Raw genomic sequence first — 25,040 nt, 5'->3', positions numbered from 1 at the left:
GAGAACTCATAAAACAGATCACATCTCAAAATGAAAGAATAAATGAGATTAATTAACAATTTAAATGACCTTATTCAAAATTTTCACAAGCAGTCCTACTGAGGGATCTTTACAGAAAAGGAAAACAAACTATATAAACCGGAACAAGGGAACAGAGTGATATCCAGTGAGAAAATAGCCTTGGCCTTAGGAGAAATAAATAAGATGCAGAAATAAAGTGAGAAAAAAATTCTCCACTGCATAATGTTCTCTACAAAGTAAACAATTAGTACTCATCCTTAATGAACATAGCCATTAGTTGGACATGAATATGCATTACTCAAAGTTTTCAGTCAAATAATCACCACTGCAGAGTATTCAGTGTAGAAAAGTCCACAAGAACTTTTTTCTGGTATTACATATGTTTATAATTTCAATATCCCAATGACAGACTCACTTGACTTCACACGAGTGGATGCTTAACTCCTTGTGCAGCAGCCCACTGGTGAGATGGTACACCAGGACAGAACCATTACTTGTACCTATTAAAATGACATAGTAGAGGAGAATTAATCTAGTGGAAGTTCCAAATCTAACAAAAGTCTTTTCTCAAGATTTCAATTATTTTACAACATCTATATTTTATAAAAGGAACCCAAGCTAGGTGTGAAGAAAGAGTAAACTTCTCTGTCTTCCCTCTCATCAAAAATGGGCTTAGGGCTTCCCTGGTGGTGCAGTGGTTGAGAGTCCACCTGCCGATGCAGGGGACACGGGTTTGTGCCCCGGTCCGGGAAGATGCCGCGGAGCGGCTGGGCCCGTGAGCCATGGCCGCTGAGCCTGCGCGTCTGGAGCCTGTGCTCTGCAACGGGAGAGGCCAGAACAGTGAGAGGCCCGCGTACCGCAAAAAAAAAAAGGGCTTAATCTCATGTGCTCTGTAATCTTACCTAAATCCAGGGACAGATTTTCAAAGACTTCACAACCTAATTCAATACACACAAAATCTGAAGATGCACCTTCTTAAGCTTTTTGAATGTTTATTATAACTGATCCTCAAAAAGGCAACCTAGCAGAACTCATTAACCAGATTTCTCTAGTTTTCTTTACAAAGATTTTGGTTTTGTTCTGTCTTTAACATTAAATACATCATAAAGTAAAGCGAAGTACAGTGGTTCACTGTGGATTTTACCGTTAAAGAAGCCTGAGTTTAAGCCCTGGCTCTGCCCTATACTTTTGCAAATTACTTGCCCACACTAAATTTGTGTTAGTATCCCTTTAACATGGGAATAATGGAAAATCTATTTGTTGGAGATTAAATGAGAAACATACGTAAAACACTTAGTACAACACTCTGCACAAAGTAAGTACATGATTATTACCATTTCTGTTATCACTGTAATTATGATTTGTAGCTATTATTATGCCTAAAGCTTTTCGTGGTCTCAGGTAATATGTCTAAATTTTAATTAGAAGGGACATGGCCACTTGAGAAAGTAACACTTTCTTGAGAAAGTAACGTTTTCAGCCCTTAACATGTTTTTATAAGTCAAGCAAGAAAAGTGAACAATGTAAGTGACTGCACAATCACTTTCTCACTGCACATGACTTAAAAGAATTAATGGATTCATACAAAGTAATAGACTGTAGAAATAATAATAATATAATAACAATAAATGTAAAAATGCTAGGCAATTTCCAATTTTAGTTAACTTGCTGAATTAAAGCTTCAGAAATTTCTTGCAAAACTATTCTAGAGAAATACAGTATTACACTTACTTACTTTTATCACCTATTCTACAGTATCTTCTAGTACTGAGAAAATATCTAAAGAATTACTAAAACTTTTCAATTATCAGATGTTCATAATAATCATATGATTTCTACATTCTGCACATTTTGATGATGTTGAAACTATGATTTAATACTTAAGGGGCCCAAGAAGAAGTAATTCTGGTTGAACTCTGCTTCTCTTTTCTAATGACTCTGCAAGACTTTAGGCACTTATATTTTTTGCTTTTACTTTGTTATTATACTAAATTCAATAAATGACTTGCTATTCACTATATACCAGCACAATACAGCTTATTCTACAATGGAAATCTCAGAGCCTGACTCAGCTCTTGTTATCTAGCTATCCCAAGAAGTAATTTTCTCCAAGAAATTAATAAATTCCTAAATTGAAAGAGAAGGTATACTGACCTTGTACAGAGATGTACATACTATGTACACTGACCAATCCCAATTGAAACCTCAATGAGAATTTTAATATCAATAGTTTCTAAAATAAAAATTAAACATCTATCTGCATTTATATAAATCTGGACACCTGTAAACGCAGACCACTGAACCTTAAAATTCAAATCACTTTCAAAAGATAATAATGGAAAAAATGGGAAAATAAGAGTAGTGCCAAACAGTAATACTCAAATGAGCCATGAGGGCTCACAAATCAGCCATTAAGTTGAGACACACTGGCCATAAGGTCGGGTTTTCATTTTAGGAAAAAAAAGAATCGCAAATCACATGTTTATAGACCTTCTGGGAAAAAGCCAGAAGTCAAACCAATAGCATCTTAAGAAAAATGTTGACAATTTCAAACAAATATATTATTGTTCAAAATTTTAGAGAAATGAATTTTAACCTTATGTATTTAGTAGCAAATAGAAATTTGGTCCTCTCTGTAAAAGAAATCAGGTTAATCCCATTACCATGAAATTACTGTGACAGCAAGTTGAAACCCAGACCAATTTTTTTTATCTACAACATAAAAATATGCAATTTCAACCCAAAAGGCAAATCTTTAGTTTATAAAGACAATAGCCACTTTAAACACAATAAAACCAGGTTTAACATACAATTCTTAGCACATGAAGAAACTTATTATTAAACTATTAAGTGTGACTATATTATTAGTTAACAAAAACTAATAACAAAATGCACAGGAAGAGCTTGAGATGGTCCAAGAAAAGACAAGGAGTCTGGTTTCAGCATTACACAGGGACTTTCCTCCTGACATTTTAGAGATGTACTCATGGTGTCAGGGTCTCTGTCATCTGGTGTCAGGTGAATGAGTTATCATTATGATTAAAAAAGATTAATAGAACAGAAAAAAAAGTATTTCAAGATGAGTATTTATACAATTTCATTTAGCCTCTTCCTCCTCTTAAAGCATTTTAAAGGAGAATAAAGGATTTTCTAGTAACCAGGAAACTTAAATATCTTAAAAATGTAAAATAGACATTAAGAATTAAAAAAAGAACAGGTCCAATACTCACCAACAGCAAGCAATGGCTGATACATCTTGATATTTTTTGTGGTCAATGGTGGGCACATACGGATAGCAAACTGTGGTGAGGGCAGTCCTGAAAGCAGACCTGTTAGCAGGAATTTGAGTTGCACTTCCTGCAGCATGGAGCCTTTGGGATGTTCTTCCCCAGCAATTGCACTTTGCCCTGATTTGTAATAAAAAATACAAATATGTTAACTGTAATATACGCTGTTCTTAAAAATCTAAAGGAACTTTACAGTGGAAGTATACTCTTCAGGTCTAGAAGGTGTAATGTAGCACTCTAGTGCCTGTAGCTATACACCGAGTCTTACTTGGCTATGGGACTTAAACTGCATCATCTAATATCTCAAAGGATAGGTTACTCCAGAGTATTGCTATCCAGAATTCAGGGACCTGTGTCTTCTAAGAAACACCATTTTAGCCAAAGTTCCTGGTATTAGGGCACCCAAGGCAAATCAAGAGGACTAGGGTTAGAGAACAGTTTCTGTAGCATGAGATATTACAGAGCATTCCTGTCTTACTGCCTTTCTAAAGGGTTACTTTTCAATCTGATGCTCTTTAAAGTGCACATAAAATTGGTAATCACAAATAGCAGGTTCAAAGAACTCATTTAGATTTCAAATAAGAAATCTTAATGTGTCAATGTAATTACAACATTTAAGCTTTATAATTACATATTTTTATATAAATAAGTAAAATAAAATTTAAATACATACTTATAATTACTAATATATAAACCGTCACTAGTGATAGTTGTCTTAAATGGCATTATTTTTAGATACAGCATTCGTACTTAGGTATCAAATTTCAAACTAAAAAGATGATTCAAATAAAAACCATTCACAAAATGTGAATACAAAGTGTGCAACAAAATCAAAACCATTCACTAATAACGGTATAAAAATTTTCTTCCTTTAAAGCACTACTGAATACTGGGATAAAGTTGTCAAAAGTACATATCAGGAATATGTGTGAGTATATATATATGTACACACACACACACACACACACACACACACACAGAGAAAGGGAAGAATGAAATAATTACTAGAAGTGGGTGACGGGATTCTAACTAAACCTTTTAAAGCTGTAAAGTTGTTTTAGTAATGATGTTATTGTAAAATCGGTAAGATATACAGAAAAAAAGGCCATCAGTTGAATCCAAATAAATGATCCCTTAGGATAAGCCATACAACTGGTATCAATCTTAGTGACAAAGATGGGGTCTAAAGGAATGGCAAGTTCTACAGGTAGGTACCATGTTTACCAACCCTTGCAGCTTGGAGTTCACTTCAGGAAACTGCCATATTTCTCTTCAAGCATCTTCCATGTGAGGTGATTCACAAAGTAGGGCAGATGATTCACAAAGTAGGGCAGATTAGGCCTTACTAAGCAGCAGCCTTTACCCAATGAATATAAATCAGGCCTCTGTATTTAACTGAATTGCTTTCAATTACCACTAAGTACACAGTGAATTTCAAATTAAAAGTTTAAATTAAAAGTTTTAATTAAAATGTTTTCAAGTAACAAAGATTTATTTAATACTTTTAAATCAACAACACTGTCAAGAACTGCTATACAATCTGTATCATTTTGTCTCCTAAAAAATGTAAGTTATATCACTTAGATACCTAAACAGCATAAAATTACAAACTCCTACAGGCTTTGTATTACTGATTAGTTCTGTGCATGTGTGTTTATAATTCTTTTCACTTTAATATTTTATATTAAGTGCAGACAAGGTCAATTAACTTGGAAAATTGTGTAACTAATAAAATAAATTTTGCAAAACAATTATGTGTCTAAACTTCCTCCTATGGATTTATGTCTAGAAGGTGAAAAGAATTTTAAGTATAAAAGTTAGTGTCCCTGAGCACAAGGATTCCACGGCTGGCAGGAATTGTGAGAATACCAGGGTCTGGAGAGGTCTTGCTTAGATTACGGTGAAGCAGCCGGGACTAGACGCCATGGCCAGGGAGCAGACTCCAGACTGGGATGACTAGGTTCACACTTCCACTTATCGGCTGTGTAGTCCGGGGCAAGTTTTTTAATCCCCCTGGGTCTCAGTTCCCACATACATAAAATGGAAGTAATAATAATAATAGTACCTACTTTGCAGGGTTGTTGAGCTAATACTTAAAGAGAATTTGGCACAGTATTTAACATAGTATTAAGCACTCAATAAATGTCACCTCTGATTAAGAAGATTAATAAGTTAATGCTCTTTCTAGTATATCATGGATCTTTACAGCATTTAAACAAAAGAACCTAGTAAATAATATTCATTTTCAATTACACTGTGGGAGAACAAATAGTGATAAAGAAAATCCTTTATAAACCACTAGCCACAATTTTAAAAGAATTAGACGTAGGTACTGCTTGGCATATTTACAATTTCTAGTTGTATATATTTGAAACCACCAATCCTCATTCTTCCTTGAATATACAGTGGTCCTATAATAATTAACTTTGAAGCAATATATTATCTGCAAATAAATATTTGTTGAAGTAAGAATTCCCAACGTGAAAATAAGAAAATGTAAGTCAAAAAGTTAAGACGATTTTTTCTAATACTGCTCAGTTACTTTATTCCTTCAATAAATACTTATCACACATCTAGAACGCGCAAGGCCCTGGGCTGAGCGCTGGGGATGCAAAGCTGAATCAAGCACTGTCCCACCCTTGTGAAGCTTATAATTTACTGTAGGGAAAAAGACAAGTCAAATCACAACTACAATCAGCTGATGACTATTAGGGACCACATTAATCAGGCTTGGGAGGTTAAAGAAAGCAACACCTGAGCTGAATTTTGAATAAGTAGCAGAAAGGGAGAGGGAGGAAGAGTGTGTTCAATTCTGAGCTGAGGGAGCAGCGAGCATGGAGGAGGAGGTATGGTATTGCCCAGCAAGGGCTATATATGCAGCATCCAGATGCCTCATGCCATCTCTTTCATTTAGATCAGAGTCCCTCACGAATGAACATTTTCTAATTCCAGCACTACAATAATAGTCTATACTACTTCAGGTACTCTTATGCTTAAGTATTTTATACCCCTCTGATTTATTTAAGAAAGAATAAGTCTACATTTTAGTTTTCTGAAGTATTAACTTTGACTTTACAATAACTGCAACCACTGACTATTAATTTTGCCCTTCAAAAAGTGTACCTAACATAAAAGTGAGAGAAAAAAAAAGCAGTTTACCAATCATGTTATCTAAGGAGAGGTCTGGGAGTTTATTCTGTAGCACTCCTACAGGAATTCCACAGAAAGACACGGGTGAATATAAAGGTGACACGCCAGAACTACTGCAAAGACATAATAATTAGATGGTTCTTACATATTTAAAACATATTTAAAACCTGGTTCTTACATATTTAAAACCTGCATCACATGTTAGTAACTCAAAATACTAATTTTAGATCATAGTATTCTATCAATTTTTACAGTATTCATTAATCTAACCCATAGGTGAAATATCTCTAGCAGGTTTACATAATCTCCTAATAATCTAAAGTCTTAATTATCGATTTAAAAATATTTTTTTCAGAAAAAAGGTCCTGCTATTTTTATATGATTCTGGTAATCTAAAGAAAGAGGGAAACAAAGCAAAACAAAAAAGAGATCCTATTGGTTCATTTACCTGTTCCGTGAATTTCGATTACAAACGGCAGACTTCAGTTCCCATATCATAACCCTGCCATCACTCACTATGAGGGCAGCTGCATTCTCATTGACAGGACAACACACCATACTGAAGGGACGGACAGTTTTTGTCACCCTGATTGCATCACACTGGCTTCGTAAATCATAGGTAAGCTCCTGGACAGGATCTGGATCTTAACAGAGTATAGTTTTCTTTTAAATATTAGAGAGCAAACGTATCAATGTCACGGCTACTTGTTTTAATTTAAATAATACCTCAACCAAAAAGAATATCATCCCTTCACTAATGCAAAGTTTGTCAAAAATGGCTTCCCTGTTTACAATTACTAATTTCTTCAGGATATAAAGAAAATTTACTTAATGACCGTCTATACCAAGTTTAATTTCCAAAATAACAATTATTATCAAAATAGTCTATTTAATATTTTTAAAATAAAGGAAATTCTTTGAAAAAGGATCAACAGTAATATATGATTAAATAATTAACAGTGCACTTGTAGCCCAACATAATTTACTGTGGTCTACAATAAGCCTGAAAATAATTATACTTTATAAAAGATGTGAAAGTCACTTTCACCTTTACATCGTACATCATTCCATAAAAACATTAGTTTTGTTCTCCAGGATAAGATTGAAACTGACAACTGAATGCCCTGGAGACTTATTAACCTGTTACTTTACCATGGAAATCCTAAAGCAGAGAAGTCAAAGGGGTGTAATAATAAAGGTATATACAAGGTTGGACTTGTGCTAAAGAAATAATCACAAAAGATAACATCCACTTAGCTCATGGATATAATCAAGAAGGGATTACAAAATATTACTATCTTTGCAGCATACAAGAGGTGCACTGTTATAATACTCAGAGATTATCTTGGGCCTGGGTTTTTTTATGCCTCATGTTATAACCATATTCTACTTTCTTAAGGCAAGGATTATTATTAACTCCATGCTTTGGTAAGTATTTGCCACATGAAGCTTTATAAAATCATTCTGAAGAAAAATATAATTAACATTATTGTGAGATATAAACTCACCTGGTTCTTCATTTGAAGTGGTGAAAATACTATTGTAAGATCTTCGAACACGTAAGGTTATACAACCATTTTCATGTAGGCAAAATAAACCATCACGCTGAAAGCAGGGTATTACCTTTAAATAGATGATGTATTTGTTTTTAAAAACAATAGATTTTAAAAGTATATACGGTGAGATTCATAAACTCCTATTTAGAGAATATGGGCGGAAAAAACCCCCAAACACAAAAATACACATATAATCCCCTAGTTTTAAAACTAAATGAACATTTAAAATATCCATCAATAATCCTAAAACAATCTGTCTTTATCCATGTAACTTAAATAGTTCAGTACATATCTTCAGATCAGTCAGAAGAATTTCTAGGGTTAAATCAAACGAATCTAAAGTGCAGAAAAATAAGGAATATAAAATAACATTGTTAATCTTTAAATAAATAGAAAAAGAGAAAGTGAGACTAAGGACTTTTGCAAAATTATGGTTTTTCTCTATATAATTCATAATCAACTTGTGGTAATATAATTTATAAGTTGTAGATACCTGCAGAAATGGAACTCCTGTTCGTTCTATTGCAATCACACCCACTGTCTGATTCACCTCAAGGTCAAGGATTAAAATCTCTCGAGGATAGAGCAGCAACATGTGATTCCTTTTGGAAGGCAGGTATGCCAACTGAAGGCAATCATTGAGAGTCATGAATTCAGCACTGAAAAAAGTAAACATTTACTTCAGGCACCAAGAAATGAGTCAGACTCGCAAATGAATTTATTCATGAAACAGAAACAGACTGAGAGAAGCAGAAAACAAAATTATGGTTACCAAAGGGGGAAGGAGGTAGGGGAGGGGTAAATTAAGTGTTTGGGATTAGCAGACACAAACTACTATATATAAAACAGATAAACAACAAGGTCCTACTGTGTAGCACAGGGAACTAGATTCAATATCCTGTAATAAACTATAATGGAAAAGAATCTGAAAAAGAACATGTAATATAATACGTATAACTGAATCACTTTGCTGTACACCAGAAACTAACACAGCATTGTAAATTAACCATAATTCAATTTAAAAAAATGAGTCAGACTTTATTCATATCAGAAAAAGCTAAAAAAGAATTGAATTTTGTACTTTCCATATAATAACTGTCAATGAGAATGTACAACTGTTTCCTGAAATGACCAACACAGGCTAGCATCTAAAAATTAGATCTCTTCTTTGTGCCAAAATCCAAATTACGACAATGATACTGTATAGGTCGGATAGAGACATGTTTCTGAATATGTGAAAATGTAAAGTAAAGTAGTAAGTCTGTGGTATGAGATGGTCAGTGACAATACTATACGGCATTCTTAAGACAGTAGTTTTATTGTTATTTTGTAATTAGAAGTACTAGATAGACTGCTGAAATGAAGCCTCAGGACTAAAACATAAAGCACGTAGGGCAGTTAGGGCTAGGCAACTGGATCAGGAGTCACTGCACTCTCTGCATGGCTTGGGCAAGGAAGGCACTTCCTCTACTCCGCCTTCATTCACTTTTCAGCTGTCTTAAAGCTTTCTTGAAACAAAGCTTTGTACTTTATTCACTTACCACAGCATTTTCTTCTGTGTAAATAAAAGAGATGAAATGATATGAGGATTATAAAGACTGTTAGACTCAAAACTCATTTTAGTAAGTTGTGATTGTGGTATATATTTAATCACAACTTTATTTTATAATAAATTTATATTTAATATATTTCAGTAGGAATGGGCATACAATTATGTACCTTTTTTCTTACACAACAATTTTATTAAAAGGTTTTGAAACTTAAAATAGATTAGAGGACTAGAGACAGGGATGTGGACTGCATTAAAATCCTGGCTCTGCACTTCCTAGCTGGGTGAGCTTAAGTAGCATATTTAAAACAATGTGAAACTCAGCTTCCTCATTTATAATGTGGGCACAGTACTAATGCCCAGGATTGTAGCAAGATTATATGTAATAATGTATGTGAAAGTACCCAGAGTAGTTCTATTTGAAGGGATAAATAATGCATTTCCCCAGTACTCAAGATGAACATATGATTCACATGACAGAAAATATAATGTATATAAATCATAACTTATAAAACTATGCAGGCAAAAAATAATTATGATACAGAATCAATGCAAAGTAAATAAAAAGTTCTCAAGATATTTAAGGAGTAATCTTAAATTATTTCAGCACAGGGTGAGGGATAAATTAGTGAATTTAATCAGCCTATGGTTAGGCTGATTATATAATTTAATTTAATTTAATCAGCCTATGGTTAGGCTGACTATATAAAAATTATATTTACATATAAATTCAGAATGTATTTGTAGAGCAATTTGTATTTTACATTCTTTAGGTAATTACCCACAAAGACTAGATAGAATAATCTTAGCATATTAAAAATAAAAGCTTTTAAAAAATGAATGCCAGGGCTTCCCTGGTGGCGCAGTGGTTGAGAGTCCGCCTGCCGATGCAGGGTACAGAGGTTCGTGCCCTGGTCCGGGAAGATCCCACATGCCGCGGAGCAGCTGGGCCCGTGAGCCATGGCTGCTGAGCCTGTGCTCCGCAACGGAAGAGGCCACAACAGTGAGAGGCCCGTGTACCACGAGGAAAAAAAAAAAAAAGAATGCCAAAAAAACTACCAAAGCAATAAAAATATAAGAACTACCATATCACTAGGAAAATGACAGAAATCTATTTTTAATGCATAAAATTAGTTCTTTAAAATAAAATTGTACTCAGTTGAAATTTCTGAAATAAATAATAATAGCTAGCCTTTACCAAAAGAATGCTTATTGAGTATCAGACACTATGTTCAGTACTTAAGCTATTGCACCTATTAATCCTTACAACCCTAAGAAATCCTTTCAAACACTATCTTAGAGATTGGGAGAGTGAAATTTGAGCACGATTAAATTATACTTTGAGTCACAGAGCTACAGCTTCCCTTAGAATCTTGGCCCTTAACCAGTACGGGAAACATCTTTACATGCATGAGAAAAACACCTATATTTTATTGGCTAATGAGATTACACAGCATTTAAGTCAGGAAAATGTATTTAAAATGAAAATCCAGCTTTTGTCCCCCAATTTTTAATGTGTTCAATGGCCATAATTTTAGAATCTTTATCTCTTATTTTCAGAAGTCAAAACTTTTCATGTGTCAAAATCAATGGGGGACGTTTACCACATTACTGGAAACAAAGGAGCCACGTTAATGCTAAATCTCTTCGGGGAAGAAACAAAAAACATTTTTCCTCTTATAAATTCAAAACTACAAACAAGAAAGGGTAACATGAAGAAGAAAATTAATCTTAGTACATCTCCAAAAATGAGGTTTTCATGAATAGATTATAACTAGATAAATGTTGAATAAATAAATGAATGTTGCTGTTAGTTTTACACTTGTAACTTACCTAGGTTTCTCTTGCGTGATTAAGATTTTCACTTTATTAAGAGCCTTCTTGGCCCCTGTGGCTGCAGCCAGCTTGTTGTGAGCTGGGCTGGAGTGTGGGCTGGATATGTACACTTTTTTCCCAGGGCCTGAGGGTGGCTTGGATGGAGAGAAGTCTGAGATGAATACAATGCCCTCACTGGTGAGTACTGTATTGAGAGAAACAAAACTCTAATTAAAGTTTAATCAAGTATAGCATAGAGTTTTATTCCAATACAATTTTGAGAGCAAGGTAATGATAATTTTAATAATATAGAACTGGCAGTGTTATGCAGTCATAACATAACGGGAATGTTCTCCAAGTTAAAGTGAAACTGGTGGTCCATTACAATTCATCAGAGGCCTCCAAGCTCAGCATTCCAAATTAATGTTTTAATTAAAAAGATACCAGAAGGTTACTGGCAGAAAGAACAAATGTTTGTTCTTCCAAATATATTCAGTGCATGGACTTTCATTAAAAACCTTTCCTCATTATATCCCATAACTTCAAAATCCAAAGACTTTCAGAATATAAAATTCACAGAAGAAATAAAAAATCCCATATGTAAGAGGCTCTGCATACCACACTTGGTAAGTTCAAATATTTGACTTGATGATACTAATTTTTCATCATTATCATGAGCTACTCAGTCTAAATATATTTTCCTTTTTCTTCTTGCGTATCAAAGTGAACCTCGGAATGTGTAAAGAGTGTTCTTTTTCTCTTTACATCTAGAGTAAAATTAAAGTGCCAACAGCAGTTTACTAAGTGTACAGAAAATGGAAATATTCAAGGAGGCAGCACCACATTTAACAATATAAATTATGCCTTTTTATGAATGAAAAAATAATCCCCCTCAAAACGGGCTAATACTAATACATATCTGATTATAAAAGTCTTATCTATCCTGGCAATCAGCAAGGCTGCTTTAAACACAGGGAACAAAGCAGCATTCAAGAATCATGACAACCCCAGCACATTCAATGAGCAAATTAAAGATGTTAGGTCAACTGATGCTTTGAAATATATAGTACTTTCATCAACCAAATTACAGAGATGCAGTATATTAGCCTGCAGCCTTGTCTCCTTTCAGATTACAGAAGTCACCCTTCAAGGTCCCAGTCATTCCCCTTCTTTTGTGATGCCCTCACTCCCTGGCGCTGCCAGCTAGGCCAGCCCTCCTCCGTGCTCCCACAGCACTGCATTTCACAGCAAACTAGTGAGTGAATGAGTGAGTGAGTGTACACATACGTTCATATACACACATTTATATATACGAAGGCTAAACACGTTGTATTGCAATTATTTATACAGCTGTGTTTCCCATTTTAATTTCTACTTGTCTGTCCTACTCTCCCTCCATCAACTCACACATACACCTACTCTCCCTCCATCAACTCACACATACACCTACGCTCCCTCCATCAACTCACACATACACACACCCCTCAATAAATGTTGGTGGATACATGTTAGAATTTTGAGTCATTCAAATCCAGGGAAAACATTCTTTACCATAGTTAATCCCCTTACCTCTTTCAAGTCGTTGATCAAATATCAAAATAAAACCTACTTTGACCACTTTATCTAATACAACAACTTGCCCACTCCCATTCCCCCACTCCCTTTACCTCCTGGCGTATAATAATAGCTCAAGAAATATCTGTTGGATAACTGAATAAAAAATATTTTCTACATAATTTAGTCACAAAAAAAATCTGTCTAGAATCTGATTTTTAGATCAGTAGCTCAGTAAAATATCAAAAGCACATTGGGAAAAACTGCCTCCACGAGAAAAAAATCCCTTGGGCTTGGTCTTTTCCTGACATGCGTCTGTTTATGGCACTCAAAATACACGGCATGAATTAAAACAGTTTTTTAAAAAGGAAGAAATGAATTTGGCCACAGGCTAAATGAAACCCTTGACTCAGGTTCTTTCGATGTTCCTAGAAAAAAATTTAATTAAGTCTGAATTAGAGTAACACAGCTACTCTCTCTTTCTCTGACTAATCTAATTTTGTTCACAAATTCCACACAGTGAAGGTCTGGCTTGCTGATTTAAATTTCTAACCATCATAGTATCTTTAATAAGAGCTGAAAATATATGAACTAGATGTGTTTCTCATTTTAACATTATAGGTGTATGAAGGGTGTGTGTGTGTGTGTGTAGCATTAACCATATATGTTACAAACACCTCAACTCATTTTCCACAAGAAACTAGTACTCACAAGTTAAATGTGAGGGATCAAAAGGATCAAAAGAAAAAGAAAGAATGTTATCTGCATAGCTCTTCTTCCAGAGTTTGGTGCCAGTATCTGCATTCCAGAGCACAATATAATTTGGCGGATGGATAGCAAGCAATAAATCTCGGGAAGCATCTTGATTCCATAACCACTGAACATCTGTAAAGACCAGAAAAATAAAGGCAAAATTCAGAAATCACCCACTTCAAATGACTTGTCTAATGTGTCCGTGATATCTAGTTGTGTGTGTGTGTATGTGTGTGTGTGTTTACATAGTCCTTAAAATCTTAACTACCCCCCTTCAATGTTGCATATATGTGTCAGGATTGATAGGAAAAGCTAATTTTATATAAAAATGAGCTGTCTGGACATTAGAATCTAGAGGTCAAAATTTCCAAGTAATCTGAAATATTACTTCAAAGAAAATACAAAGCAATTTACACTATTCATTATTTAAAACTTTATGTCAAAGACTGTCCTAGCCATGATGAATGTCAGACTCTCCTAATGTTTTTGTGGAATTACTTAATGGGACTTTACAGAATTTCATGTTTTTCCATAACAATAAAGAGGATAAGGATCTAGTTCAATAGTACAGTAAGTACTTGATAAGTATTTTTTAAATACTCATTTAAAAGATTCACTCAGTCAAGAGAGCCACTCAGTCAAAGCCTGAAGAGCCCAGGAATACTGTATTGATTATAGGTCAGTAACATAAGCAAGCAAACAAATGATCTATATGAAAATGAGGAAAAAATTGTATCTCTATTAAGAGAAAGTAAGCACTGAGGGCTAATTCAAAAGAGCGGTTCGGGCCAGCTTACTTATATTCTAGCTTACATTTACAAGAGTTTACAGCAGCTTAATTTTTCTCATCATGCTCAACTGAGGGCAAGACTGAAATTAATGCATTTTACCAAAGCACAAATCAACTGAGCTTTGAGGAAATAAGCCCAGAAGCGTATTGATATGGAAAAGAAAGCTAGATTCGGATCAGCAGAACAGGCTAAACACAATCAAGAGTTAACTGAGAAGTGATGAAATTAAACGAAAGGGAAAAACCAACCACTCTAAGAGTAAGTGTATTAATACAGACGCTTGGTGGAGTACAGACTTTCCTCACCCTGAATAGGCTTGGCATGCTCTTGGATCTCACACTGAGCTACTCCTGCTGCTACATCCCAAACGATGATCTTTCCATTGACATCAGCAGAAGCTAAGCGCAAGGAATATGGCGAGCCAATGTTATGGTGATAATTTTCCCTGGCCCATTTAACCTAGTATCAAGAAGAAATCAAATCAAGTAAATACTTGTACTGGATGAAACTATACACAATTTTCATAAAACGCCAACTGGAACCCAAACTCCATTCTACACTTATATTATAAAAATAGGAAACTAGGGAACCCTCCTACACTATTGGTGGGAATATAAATTGGTACAGCCACTATGGAGAACAGTATGGAGGTTTCTTAAAAAACTAAAAATAGAACTACCATATGATCCAGCAATCCCACTCCTGGGCACATACCCGGAGAAAACCATAATTCAAAAAGATACATGCACCCCAATGTTCATTGAAGCACTATTTACAATAGGCAGGACATGAAAGCAAACTAAATGTCCCTCAATGGAGGAATGGATAAAAATGTGGTACATACCTACAATGGAATATTACTCATCCATAAAAAAGAACAAAATAATGCCATTTATAGCAACATGAATGGACCCAGACATTATCATACTGAGTGAAGTAAGTCAGGTACAGAAAGACAAATATCATATGATATTGCTTATATGCAGAATCTTTAAAAAAGGGTACAAATGAACTTATTTACAGAACAGAAGTAGAGTCGCGAATATAGTAAACAAATTTATGATTACCAAGGGATAAGGGCAGGGGGAGGGATAAATTGGGAGATTGGGATTGACATTTACACACTACTATATATAAAATAGATAACTAATAAGAACCTGCTGTACAGCACAGGGAACTCTACTTAATACTCTGTAATGGGCTATATGGGAAAAGAATCTAAAAAAAAAAAGTGGATATGTGTGTATGTATAACTGATTCATTTTGCTGTATAGCAGAAACTAACAACATTGTAAATCAACTATACTCCAATAAAAATTTTTAAAAAAGGAAACTAGCTTCCATCTTGAAAGTCAGAAATTTTTATTATTTATATTTTTTAAAAGTTGCAATTAAAATATTTTTGAAAATATCACAATGTTCCTGCCTTTAAAATATGAAAAATGATGCACAACCTTAGTAATATGGGGAATTCAGGTAAAAAACTCCAGAATACCATATCTTAAAATGGTATGATCATTGGTATATCATTTGATCACAGTAATAACCATAAAACCTAATTCTGACATAACATGTAAAATCCTAAATTGCTAAGCAGAATCTTTTCCTGCATTCTATTCTTCTAATTAAAAGGAGACAACTTACAGCTACAAAAACCTTGCAAAGGAAAAAACAAAAGCAAACAAAAACTCTGGCTATCCCTCTCATAAAATTGGAAAATAACGTTAACAGTTTTTTCCCTAAAAAACAAATTTGTGCATCACAGTTTTAGTAATATCATTAAGAATAGTTTTTTTAAAAAATAAAAAACACAAGAATCCCAGCACAAAATCAAGAAATTAACTGAGCATCGAATACTGGCAGAGTAAGGAATAAAACACAGAGTCCTTACCCTGAGCCAAGGCCTTCCCTGGACACAACCTCCCCTCCCCTCTAGCTCAGCATCCTACTTGCTTACTTCAGAACATTTCCCACACAACACTTTTTAATTATTCTGTTTACTTTCTTTTGACCTATCACCAACCCTATCACCAATCTCACTCCATAGGGCAGGATCACCAAGGCCTCGCTCACATTTCTATCCCCCAGCCTTAACACAGTGCCTGCAGCTGACGTTCGAGTATGTGTTCAGTAAACTAACTTAACACCACAGACTCTTCAAATATATACCTATGTAGACATATGTACACAGACACACAGATGTGTGTATTTGTAAGTAAGCACTCATAGAAAATGCTAGGTTAGGGAAGCATGCTAACCAATTCCAACAGCCTTCATGAAAAAGATGGAAACAAAAAGTTTTCTGAATTCCAGTGTTAAATAAGCCTTAGGTTTCTACTCCAACACATCTTTTCCTCAGGCAAGAATTGTTTTAATAAAATGTGTGTGTAGCCATATATATATGCATATATGTTTGAATGTGTATATACGTATATTCACATGTATGAATGTATGTATACTCTCCCTCCCCATTATTTGCAGATTCTGTATTTGTGAATTTGCTTACTCGCTAAAATGTATTTGTGATTTTATTTGCGAAATCAGTATTCGCAGTGCTTTTGCAGTCATTCATGGACATGTGCAGGGTAGTGAAAAATCTGAGTCACTCAACATGCAACCGCATCCCAGCTGTGGTTGAATGAGGCACTCTTGTTCCAGTTCTCATAATGTAAACAAATGTCTTCTCTGAGGTCTATTAAGTACCACATTTTTTGCATTTTTGTGCTTCTATGTTGAGGATTTCACTGTTTAAAATGGTCCTCAAGCGCAGCAGTGAAGTGCTCTCTAGTGCTCCTAAGCACAAGAAGTTGTGACGTGTCTTACAGAAAAAAGACACGTGAAATAACCTTTGTCCAGGCATGAATTATAGTGCTATCGGTCATGAACTCAATGATAATAAATCAACAATATATAATGTCTTTTAACAGAAACACATAAAAAACAAGGTTATGTATCAATCAGTTGATGAAAATATTGTGACTAAAGGCTCACTCGGAACCACACCGTGTATTTCCCTGAGGAGCCATCAATGTTTCAGTATATGTTAACTCAGTGTTTGCAACAATTTTACAGAATAAAACTACCACGGATAAGAATTATTGTTGTGTGTGTCTGTGTGTGAGTGTGTAGTACTTGAATTCCATTTTTGTAAATGTCAAGCAGTGTACATATTAAAAAAAAATCAGATATACTAGAGAATGGATTTGAGGACACGGGGAGAGGGAAGGGTAAGCTGGGACAAAGTGAGAGAGTGGTAGTGTATATATGGACATATATACACTACCAAATGTAAAACAGATAGCTAGCAGGAAGCAGCCACATAGCACAGGAGGATCAGCTCAGTGCTTTGTGACCACCTAGAGGGGTGGGATAGGGAGGGTGGGAAGGAGGGAGATGCAACAGGGAAGAGATATGGGGATATATGTATATGTATAACTGATTCACTTCGTTATAAAGCAGAAACTAACACACCATTGTAAAGCAATTATACTCCAATAAAAATGTTAAAAAAAATCACCTAAACACAGCATAATCAAACTGCTGAAAATCAAGATAAGGAGATGAGATGAGAAAAGATACAACGCATACAGGGAAACAAAGACAAAAATTTCTCATTAAAAATTACCCAAGCTGAGGGCTTCCCTGGTGGCGCAGTGGTTGAGAGTCCGCCTGCCGATGCAGGGGACACGGGTTCGTGCCCCGGTCCGGGAAGATCCCACATGCCGCGAAGCGGCTGGGCCCGTGAGCCATGGCCGCTGAGCCTGCGCGTCCGGAGCCTGTGCTCCGCAACGGGAGAGGCCACAGCAGTGAGAGGCCCGCGTACCGCAAAAAAAAAAAAAAAAAAAAAATTACCCAAGCTGGGAGATAGTGGAGTGATATCTCTAAAGCACTACAAGAAAAAAAAGAAAAAGAAAAAAAAAAAAAACTGGTGAAATAGTTTCTCAGCCAAATAAAAGCTGAAAGGATCAACCAATAGCAGATACGTGCCTCAAGGACTTAAAGAAAATTCTTCAGGCAAAAGGAATATGACGCCAGACTGAAACACAGATCTACACTAAGAAATGAAAACTCCAGAAATGCCAAAAAGACAGAAATGGTGTGGGGGGGGAGAATATATTTTTTCTCAAAAAAAAAAAAAAAACCCAAAAAACAAAACAAAAAACCCCCCTATACCTAACATCAGAATTGAATGAATGCTTTCCTCCTAGGCTCAGGAATAAGACAAAAGTATCCTCCCTCCACTTCTATTCACTGTAGTAGAGGTCCTAGTCAACACAATAGCACAAAGGAAAAGAAATAAAAGACACCAGATTATCAGTGAAAAACCCAAACTGTCGTTATCTGAAGATAACATGATTGTCTATGTAAAAAAAAAAAAAAAAATCACCCAAATTACCAGATCTAACAAGTTTAGCAAGATCACAAGATACATGTTAGTATTAAAAAAAAAAAAATCACCTGGGGCTTCCCTGGGCGCAGTGGTTGAGAGTCCGCCTGCCGATGCAGGGGACACGGGCTCGTGCCCCGGTCCGGGAAGATCCCACATGCCACGGAGCGGCTGGGCCCGTAAGCCATGGCCGCGTCCGGAGCCTGTGCTCCGCAACGGGAGAGGCCACAACAGTGAGAGGCCCGCGCACCGCAAAAAAAATCACCTGTATTTTTCTCTACTTCACATTACACAGAAAAATTAAGTCAAAATGGATCTGAAACTTAAATATAAGAGCTAAAACCATACATTCTTAGATGAAAACAAAGGTGTAAATCTTATTGACATTGGGAAGAGCAATGGTTCTTGGATACAGCAACAAAAGAAAAACATTATCCCTACATCAAAATTTAAAACTTTTGTGCTTCATAGGGCACTATCAAAAAAGTGAAAGAGAACTCACAGAATGAGGGAAAATATTTGCCAACCATATATCTGATAAGGGACTTGTACCTAGAATACATAGAGAACTCTTACAACTCCAAAATTTTTAAAAATACAATTTTAAAATGGGCAAAGGAATGAACAGACACTTCTCAAAGAAGATATACAAATGGCCAAAAAACACATGGAAAGATGCTAAACATCATTAGCCATCAGGGAAATGCAAACCAAAACCACAATGAGAACAACTTCATATCTGCTAGGATGGCTATAATCAAAAGGACATATAATAACAAGTGTTGTTCAGGATGAGGAGAAATTGGAGCCCTCGTACGCTGCTATAGGAATGTAAAATAGCGCAGCCTCTTTGGAAAATGGTCTGGCAGTTCCTCAAAAAGTTAAACATAGAGTTGCCATGAGTCAGCAATTCTAATCCTAGGCATATACCCAAGAGAAATGAAAACATAGGTTCACACAAACAGACTGTGCACAAATGTTCACAGCAGTATTATTCATAATACCTAAAAAGTGGGAAATACCCAAATGTCCATCAATAAATAAATGTTGTATATCATACAGTGGAATATTATTCAGCAATAAAAAGGAACAGAGTACTGACATATGCTACGGCATGGATGAGCCTTGAAAACATTATTCTAGGTGAGAGAAGCTAGGCACATATTGTATCGTCTCATTTATTTGAAATGTCTAGAACAGACAAATCTACAGGACAGAAAGTAGATTAGTGGCTGCCTAGGGATGAAAGGGACGGGGAAAAGGCATGGGTAGCAACTGCTAATGGGTACAGGGTTTCTTTTGGGGGTTATGAAACTGACTGTGGTGACAGCTACACAACTCTGTGGATATACTGAAAGCCAGGGAATTGTATGCTTTAAATGGGTGAATTTAAATGGTATTAATATCTCAGTAAACCTGTTAACAATGAAAAAGACCCCAAATCTCTATCTCCAATTGTAACAACTCCCCTAAAATTTCAGATCAGTATAATTCAATTGCCCCAGGTGTCTCAGACTTTGCACATTAAACACTTAAACGCACCAACTTCTCACACACTCACCTCATCAAAGCAACACTGCCATTCAACTACTCAAACAGAAACCTTGGAGTCATTCTATTCTGACTCTCCCTTAAGATTGTTTACTATAAAGGCTATCAAGTTTACCTCTTAGCTCCTAAATGGAACTCCTTCACACCTCTGCTTTATTTTAGGCCCTAAGAATTTCCTGCCCAAATTACTGCAATTCTCCTAAATGATCCCACTGCCTCGTCTTCCCTTTTTCCAACAGATCCTCCACTGCTGCCAGAATGAGTTTTTCTAAAATGCAAATACGATCATATCAATCTCCTACTTAAAAATCCAGATTCCTTCATAATCTTACAAACCTTTTGGGGCAGGTGAATTTCTCCAGCTGCCTTCTTTCATCACTCCTACATGTGTATCCCATCTTTTAGCCATCCTTACACATATTACTTCCCTTTGTGTATATCCTCCCTTTTTCCTGCAGTGCACCTCTCCCAATTTTCACTTGGCCAACTACTGTTTACAGTCCCTAAAATGAAAAGACTTCTGAGACCCTCCTCTGATCCCTAAAACGAGATGTCCTGTAGCTCCTTTGTCTTTCCACAGCATATTAGGCAGGTCTCACTTACCATACTGTATTTGTATGTTGTCTTTTCATTCTTCCTCGCTAGACAATGAATTGCTTGAGGGCTTTCATCTCTATATCCTTAGCACATGTTAGGTGCTCAAAATTGATGAGTGAATGAGTGGTCCAGTACATGGTAGAATTAGTGTTTTCCACCAGCTTTGAAATGACCTAAGAACTAGCATTTTAGCTCATTCTAGCTCATCTGAGCCATACTAGCTCATCCTGATGTGACATTATATATGGAAATACTAGGCTACCCCAAATAGAGTATCATACTTAAAACCTATTCAACATGTGTACATATGACTTACTGAGATTCTAGCGATATTTAAAACTTTGGAATAGACAACATGTTATAGGGTCAAAGCGGGATCTGACTTACCTTGACAACATCAGCTTTATGTTTTTCTAAAACTTGAAGCGTTTGAGCAGTATTGGAATCAATCACTACCACCAGCGAATGACATCCATAAGCAATTAAACCTTGCCAGCCCCTAACAAAAAGTGTTAAAATTTAAGTAAAAAGCAAAGCAAAGCAACTTCTCTCTTGCCAAGAGGCAGCCTAAATAAGTGAGAAATCTAACTAACATGCACCACCATTAATAAAATTATTTAAGCCCAAAGGCTAGTATTTGACATTATACCATTCAAATAAAACGTCTAGTTTAGCTTTAAAAACGCTTGTTTAGTTTTTCTTTCAGATAAAAAAAGAAGGTTCTGAGAGACATGCACATAGAGCCGTGAAGACGTATAAAGCAACTCCTGTCGTCTATTTGTCTTTGAGGGCATATACCTTGTCTTATTCAACTTTTAATACCGAGCATCCACAACGTGCGTGGGATCATGCCCCCCGGTATCTGTGATTAGCCCCGGTCCTTCCCACCAGATAAAAAAAAGACAAACAGTGAACAGGAGGTTTCGGTACTCTTGCCAACATTCCCAGTAGCCACAGCTACCGCAGCTTGCATTATATCTGTCTAGTTGTTAATTTGCAGTGTCATTTTACAGTAAACCGATAAAGGTGAAATAAAGTGCCGGCGAGAGCACCGGAGCCTGGCACAGGGTCCGGCACACTGTTGAATGAATAAAGGTAAGAAACAGGTATGAAAGAGAAAGAAGACAGAATGGGGACGAGAACGTGGTCAGGGGAATTGACATTGGGGAGAGAAGGCTGGAGACTGGAGACAGGTTCAGAGACGGGACTGGGAGGGTGAGGAAGGTGTGGGGAAAAGAGCAAAGAGAAACAGAGATGGTAGAACGAGGGCAAATATATCCACACAGGGAAAGTTCCCACGTAGGGCATTTACAGTTTTTATCGTAACAACAAAAATCCAGCATTTAAATGAAAAACTCCAAGTGCGAGGGCGGCACCCAGTCTTTGCCAGGCCGAACTAAGCGGGGGGGTGGTGGTGGTGGTGAAACCTCTTGTTTTGTCCCCTTCCCCTCACAAACTCCTGGCCGAGCCTGGCGGCCTCGGAGCCCCGCGCCCTCACCAGTCCACCGCCGCCTTGTTGTGGGCACTGAGGGCCCCGGTGAGGGTGCGCGCCGACACCTTAAAATTCACCGTGTAGGGTAACATCGCTGCGGCTAAGGCCGGCCCTCGGCGCCGACCCGCAACCAGGAAGCGGCGGCCACTACGCTTCCGTTCCAAACAGAGTCCGGGTGGCTTCGTGGGCGCCGCAGTTTGGTTCCCCAGCCCCCAGATACGGCTTCCTTCAGGTTCCGCCACGACTATGTTCCGGCTGCTTCAGGATGCCGCCGCTGTAGCGGTTCCGCAGCTCTGCGTAGGAGCCGGTGGTTCCCGGAAGAAAGAGGTGCTGACTCTGGTTACGTCCGGTTTGTTCAGACTGGGACTGCGTAGACCTATGTGCCCTGGTGGAAATGGTGAAAAGCAGGAGCTAAAAGCCCCAATTAGCCTTGCTGCCTTGGATTAGTTCACTTAGGGCAACTACCAATGACAGGCACTGTTGTAGGCATGGAAGATGTGGTGATGAAGAAGACAAAGTCTCCGCCCTCATGGAGTTGATAGAATAAATGCATGTGTGAAGTTAGTTGGATGAATGGAGAGAGTGAATGAGAAGTATGGCCAGAGCAGAAAAAATTTGCAAATCTGGAGAATACTCCATATCTGGCCTTGGAAATACTTAAAAAGCAACAACAAAATAGCGTTTCTCCTGAGGCCAATGCCCTTTGCCTGTGTCTGTTTGTTGGGGTAGCTTTTCGTTTGCCAGTTTCTCCTCTGCTGCTCTCCTTCAAGTCAGACGCAATGACTCCCTCCTCTGTACTCCACACTTTTTTTTAATCCTTTAACACTCGACACAATGATTTCTTTATAATTTTTGCAGCCTTCTGTCTCTCCGCAAATACATTGCTAGTTCCTTAATCAACAAAAGGAACAAAGATAATGGTAATTTTGTCATCATGGGTCGTTGTGTCCACCTTATCACTCTTATAAAACAGATTTCTCAAAGATTACCGACAACGTCCTCTTAGTTGTTAAAGTTAATGAATACATTTTGGCTTTTAGTTATTCTCTGGCTGCTTCCCTTCCCTTGCTGTCCTGCCTTCCCTGCCCCACATCCTTCCCTACTGATGATACTTTGGGGCTAGCAGAGATACCCATAACCGCAGATCTAAATGTACCACTGCCTTATTAAAAATCATTGGTGCCTCCTGTGACAGAGATTGCTAATTGTCTCCCAGAATTTATTCCCCTCTTCTTTCTTAGGAACGTAACCACAATTTGTTTCCAGGCACATTATCACTCCATTAAATTAATACATATCCCAGCTTCCCTTACAACTAGATCAAGTCATAAGGGTAAATTCTGGCCAATGAGATGTAAATGGAAATGTGTAGTGACCTCTGAGAAACCACTCTTCTGTGCTGTTCTTCTGTGCTATTTCAATATTTATACCCTACATGATTGTTATCTGTAGATAATGTTTGTCTAGCAAGGGAGACTAACACATTTTTAGGCAACTGTGTTATAGCAGAATAAATACACTCTAGTAGACTTAGAGCTCCTCTCAGAAAGGAGCCAAATCTCAATATTCCTTTCTCCCCAATGCCCAACACTCTTCCTGGTCCTCAATAAATGACTGATGGTGCAAGAGTTTTAAATGGCCTTAAGCATAAGGTCAACCAGGCATGAGGTGGCAGTAAGGAGTCAGTGCAGAAGCTCACAGATGGAGAAGGGGGCAGGGAACCCTCTTATAGTAAGAGGAATTAATTAGTTTGAATCTGTAAGCTGCCTTGAGGACATGAATGTTGAATATTCAGGGCAAGGATGGATGAACAGCTGCGGTTGGAACAGTAATATGTCTCTCATGGTACAAGAGTGTGAATTAAGTATGTTTCCTGGGTTTTTATGGCTTTCTCTGAAGCGTCTGTCTTGGCCAGTGTGGAAGACAGAATAAACACATTGGACAATTGCTCTTTCCATGGGAAGGAACCTAAGCTCCTCTTCTATGCCTGAAAAACTACCATTTCACTCCACGTCCAATGACGTCAACTCCAAAGCCAGGTAAAGTGGGCTCAGAGCATCCTTCCACAGCTGTCTCATTTGCTTCCCTAAACTAGGACAACTATTTTTCCTCTTTTAAAGTTGGTGGAGATAAGAATATAATGGTGATATTTCCGATTACTACTCTGCTTGGGTGGGACAAAGCAGAGGAAAGGGATGAAGACAGAAATAATATACTACTGAATAAATCACTTACTTTGTAAGTGAAATTTCCAAGGTCACATCAGAGAGAGCGCTGGTAAATTGGTTTGACCGTGGATGGAGATGTTGAGGATGAAGGAGATGAAGTCAACTGCTTACTATGGAGCACTCATAAAATGCCAGGTACTATGCCAATCCCTTCACCCCATCTGCATCATCCCATGGGATCTACTCAGTCATAAGGCTGTATTATGACAAGTATCCTATGGATGACAAAATTAAGGCTCACAGAGTTGCCTGAAGTTATGCAGTCAATAAAAGGCAGAGCAGTGTTGGAACCCAGGTGAATCTGATTCC

General features: G+C 36.9%; 1 protein-coding gene across 4 annotated transcripts in view; it reads right to left on the bottom strand.

Moving 5' to 3' along the window:
• The window catches only part of WDR11 (WD repeat domain 11), a 54,691-nt gene extending 32,013 nt beyond the window's left edge, over positions 1–22,678 (bottom strand). The window contains exons 1-11 of one of the 4 annotated variants that reach the window (XM_033420889.2): positions 22,510–22,678; positions 21,399–21,510; positions 14,782–14,935; positions 13,644–13,817; positions 11,397–11,583; positions 8,508–8,673; positions 7,967–8,081; positions 6,907–7,102; positions 6,468–6,571; positions 3,252–3,428; positions 437–521 (exon numbers count right to left, since the gene is read on the bottom strand). In XM_033420889.2, coding sequence (XP_033276780.2) covers positions 437–521; positions 3,252–3,428; positions 6,468–6,571; positions 6,907–7,102; positions 7,967–8,081; positions 8,508–8,673; positions 11,397–11,583; positions 13,644–13,817; positions 14,782–14,935; positions 21,399–21,510; positions 22,510–22,595 — 1,556 coding nt within the window. In that variant the 5' untranslated portion in view covers positions 22,596–22,678. Of the gene's footprint in view, positions 1–436; positions 522–3,251; positions 3,429–6,467; positions 6,572–6,906; positions 7,103–7,966; positions 8,082–8,507; positions 8,674–11,396; positions 11,584–13,643; positions 13,818–14,781; positions 14,936–21,398; positions 21,511–22,509 lie in introns of those variants that run through there. The other 3 variants (XM_004265762.4, XM_049696993.1, XM_033420890.2) reach the window with 3 other exon arrangements.
• Positions 22,679–25,040: the final 2,362 nt, after the last annotated feature.

Source organism: Orcinus orca, chromosome 14, assembly GCF_937001465.1.
Source record: "Orcinus orca chromosome 14, mOrcOrc1.1, whole genome shotgun sequence".
In the NCBI taxonomy this organism is placed as follows: domain Eukaryota; kingdom Metazoa; phylum Chordata; class Mammalia; order Artiodactyla; family Delphinidae; genus Orcinus; species Orcinus orca.
This window is presented reverse-complemented; position numbering and strand designations above follow the sequence as displayed.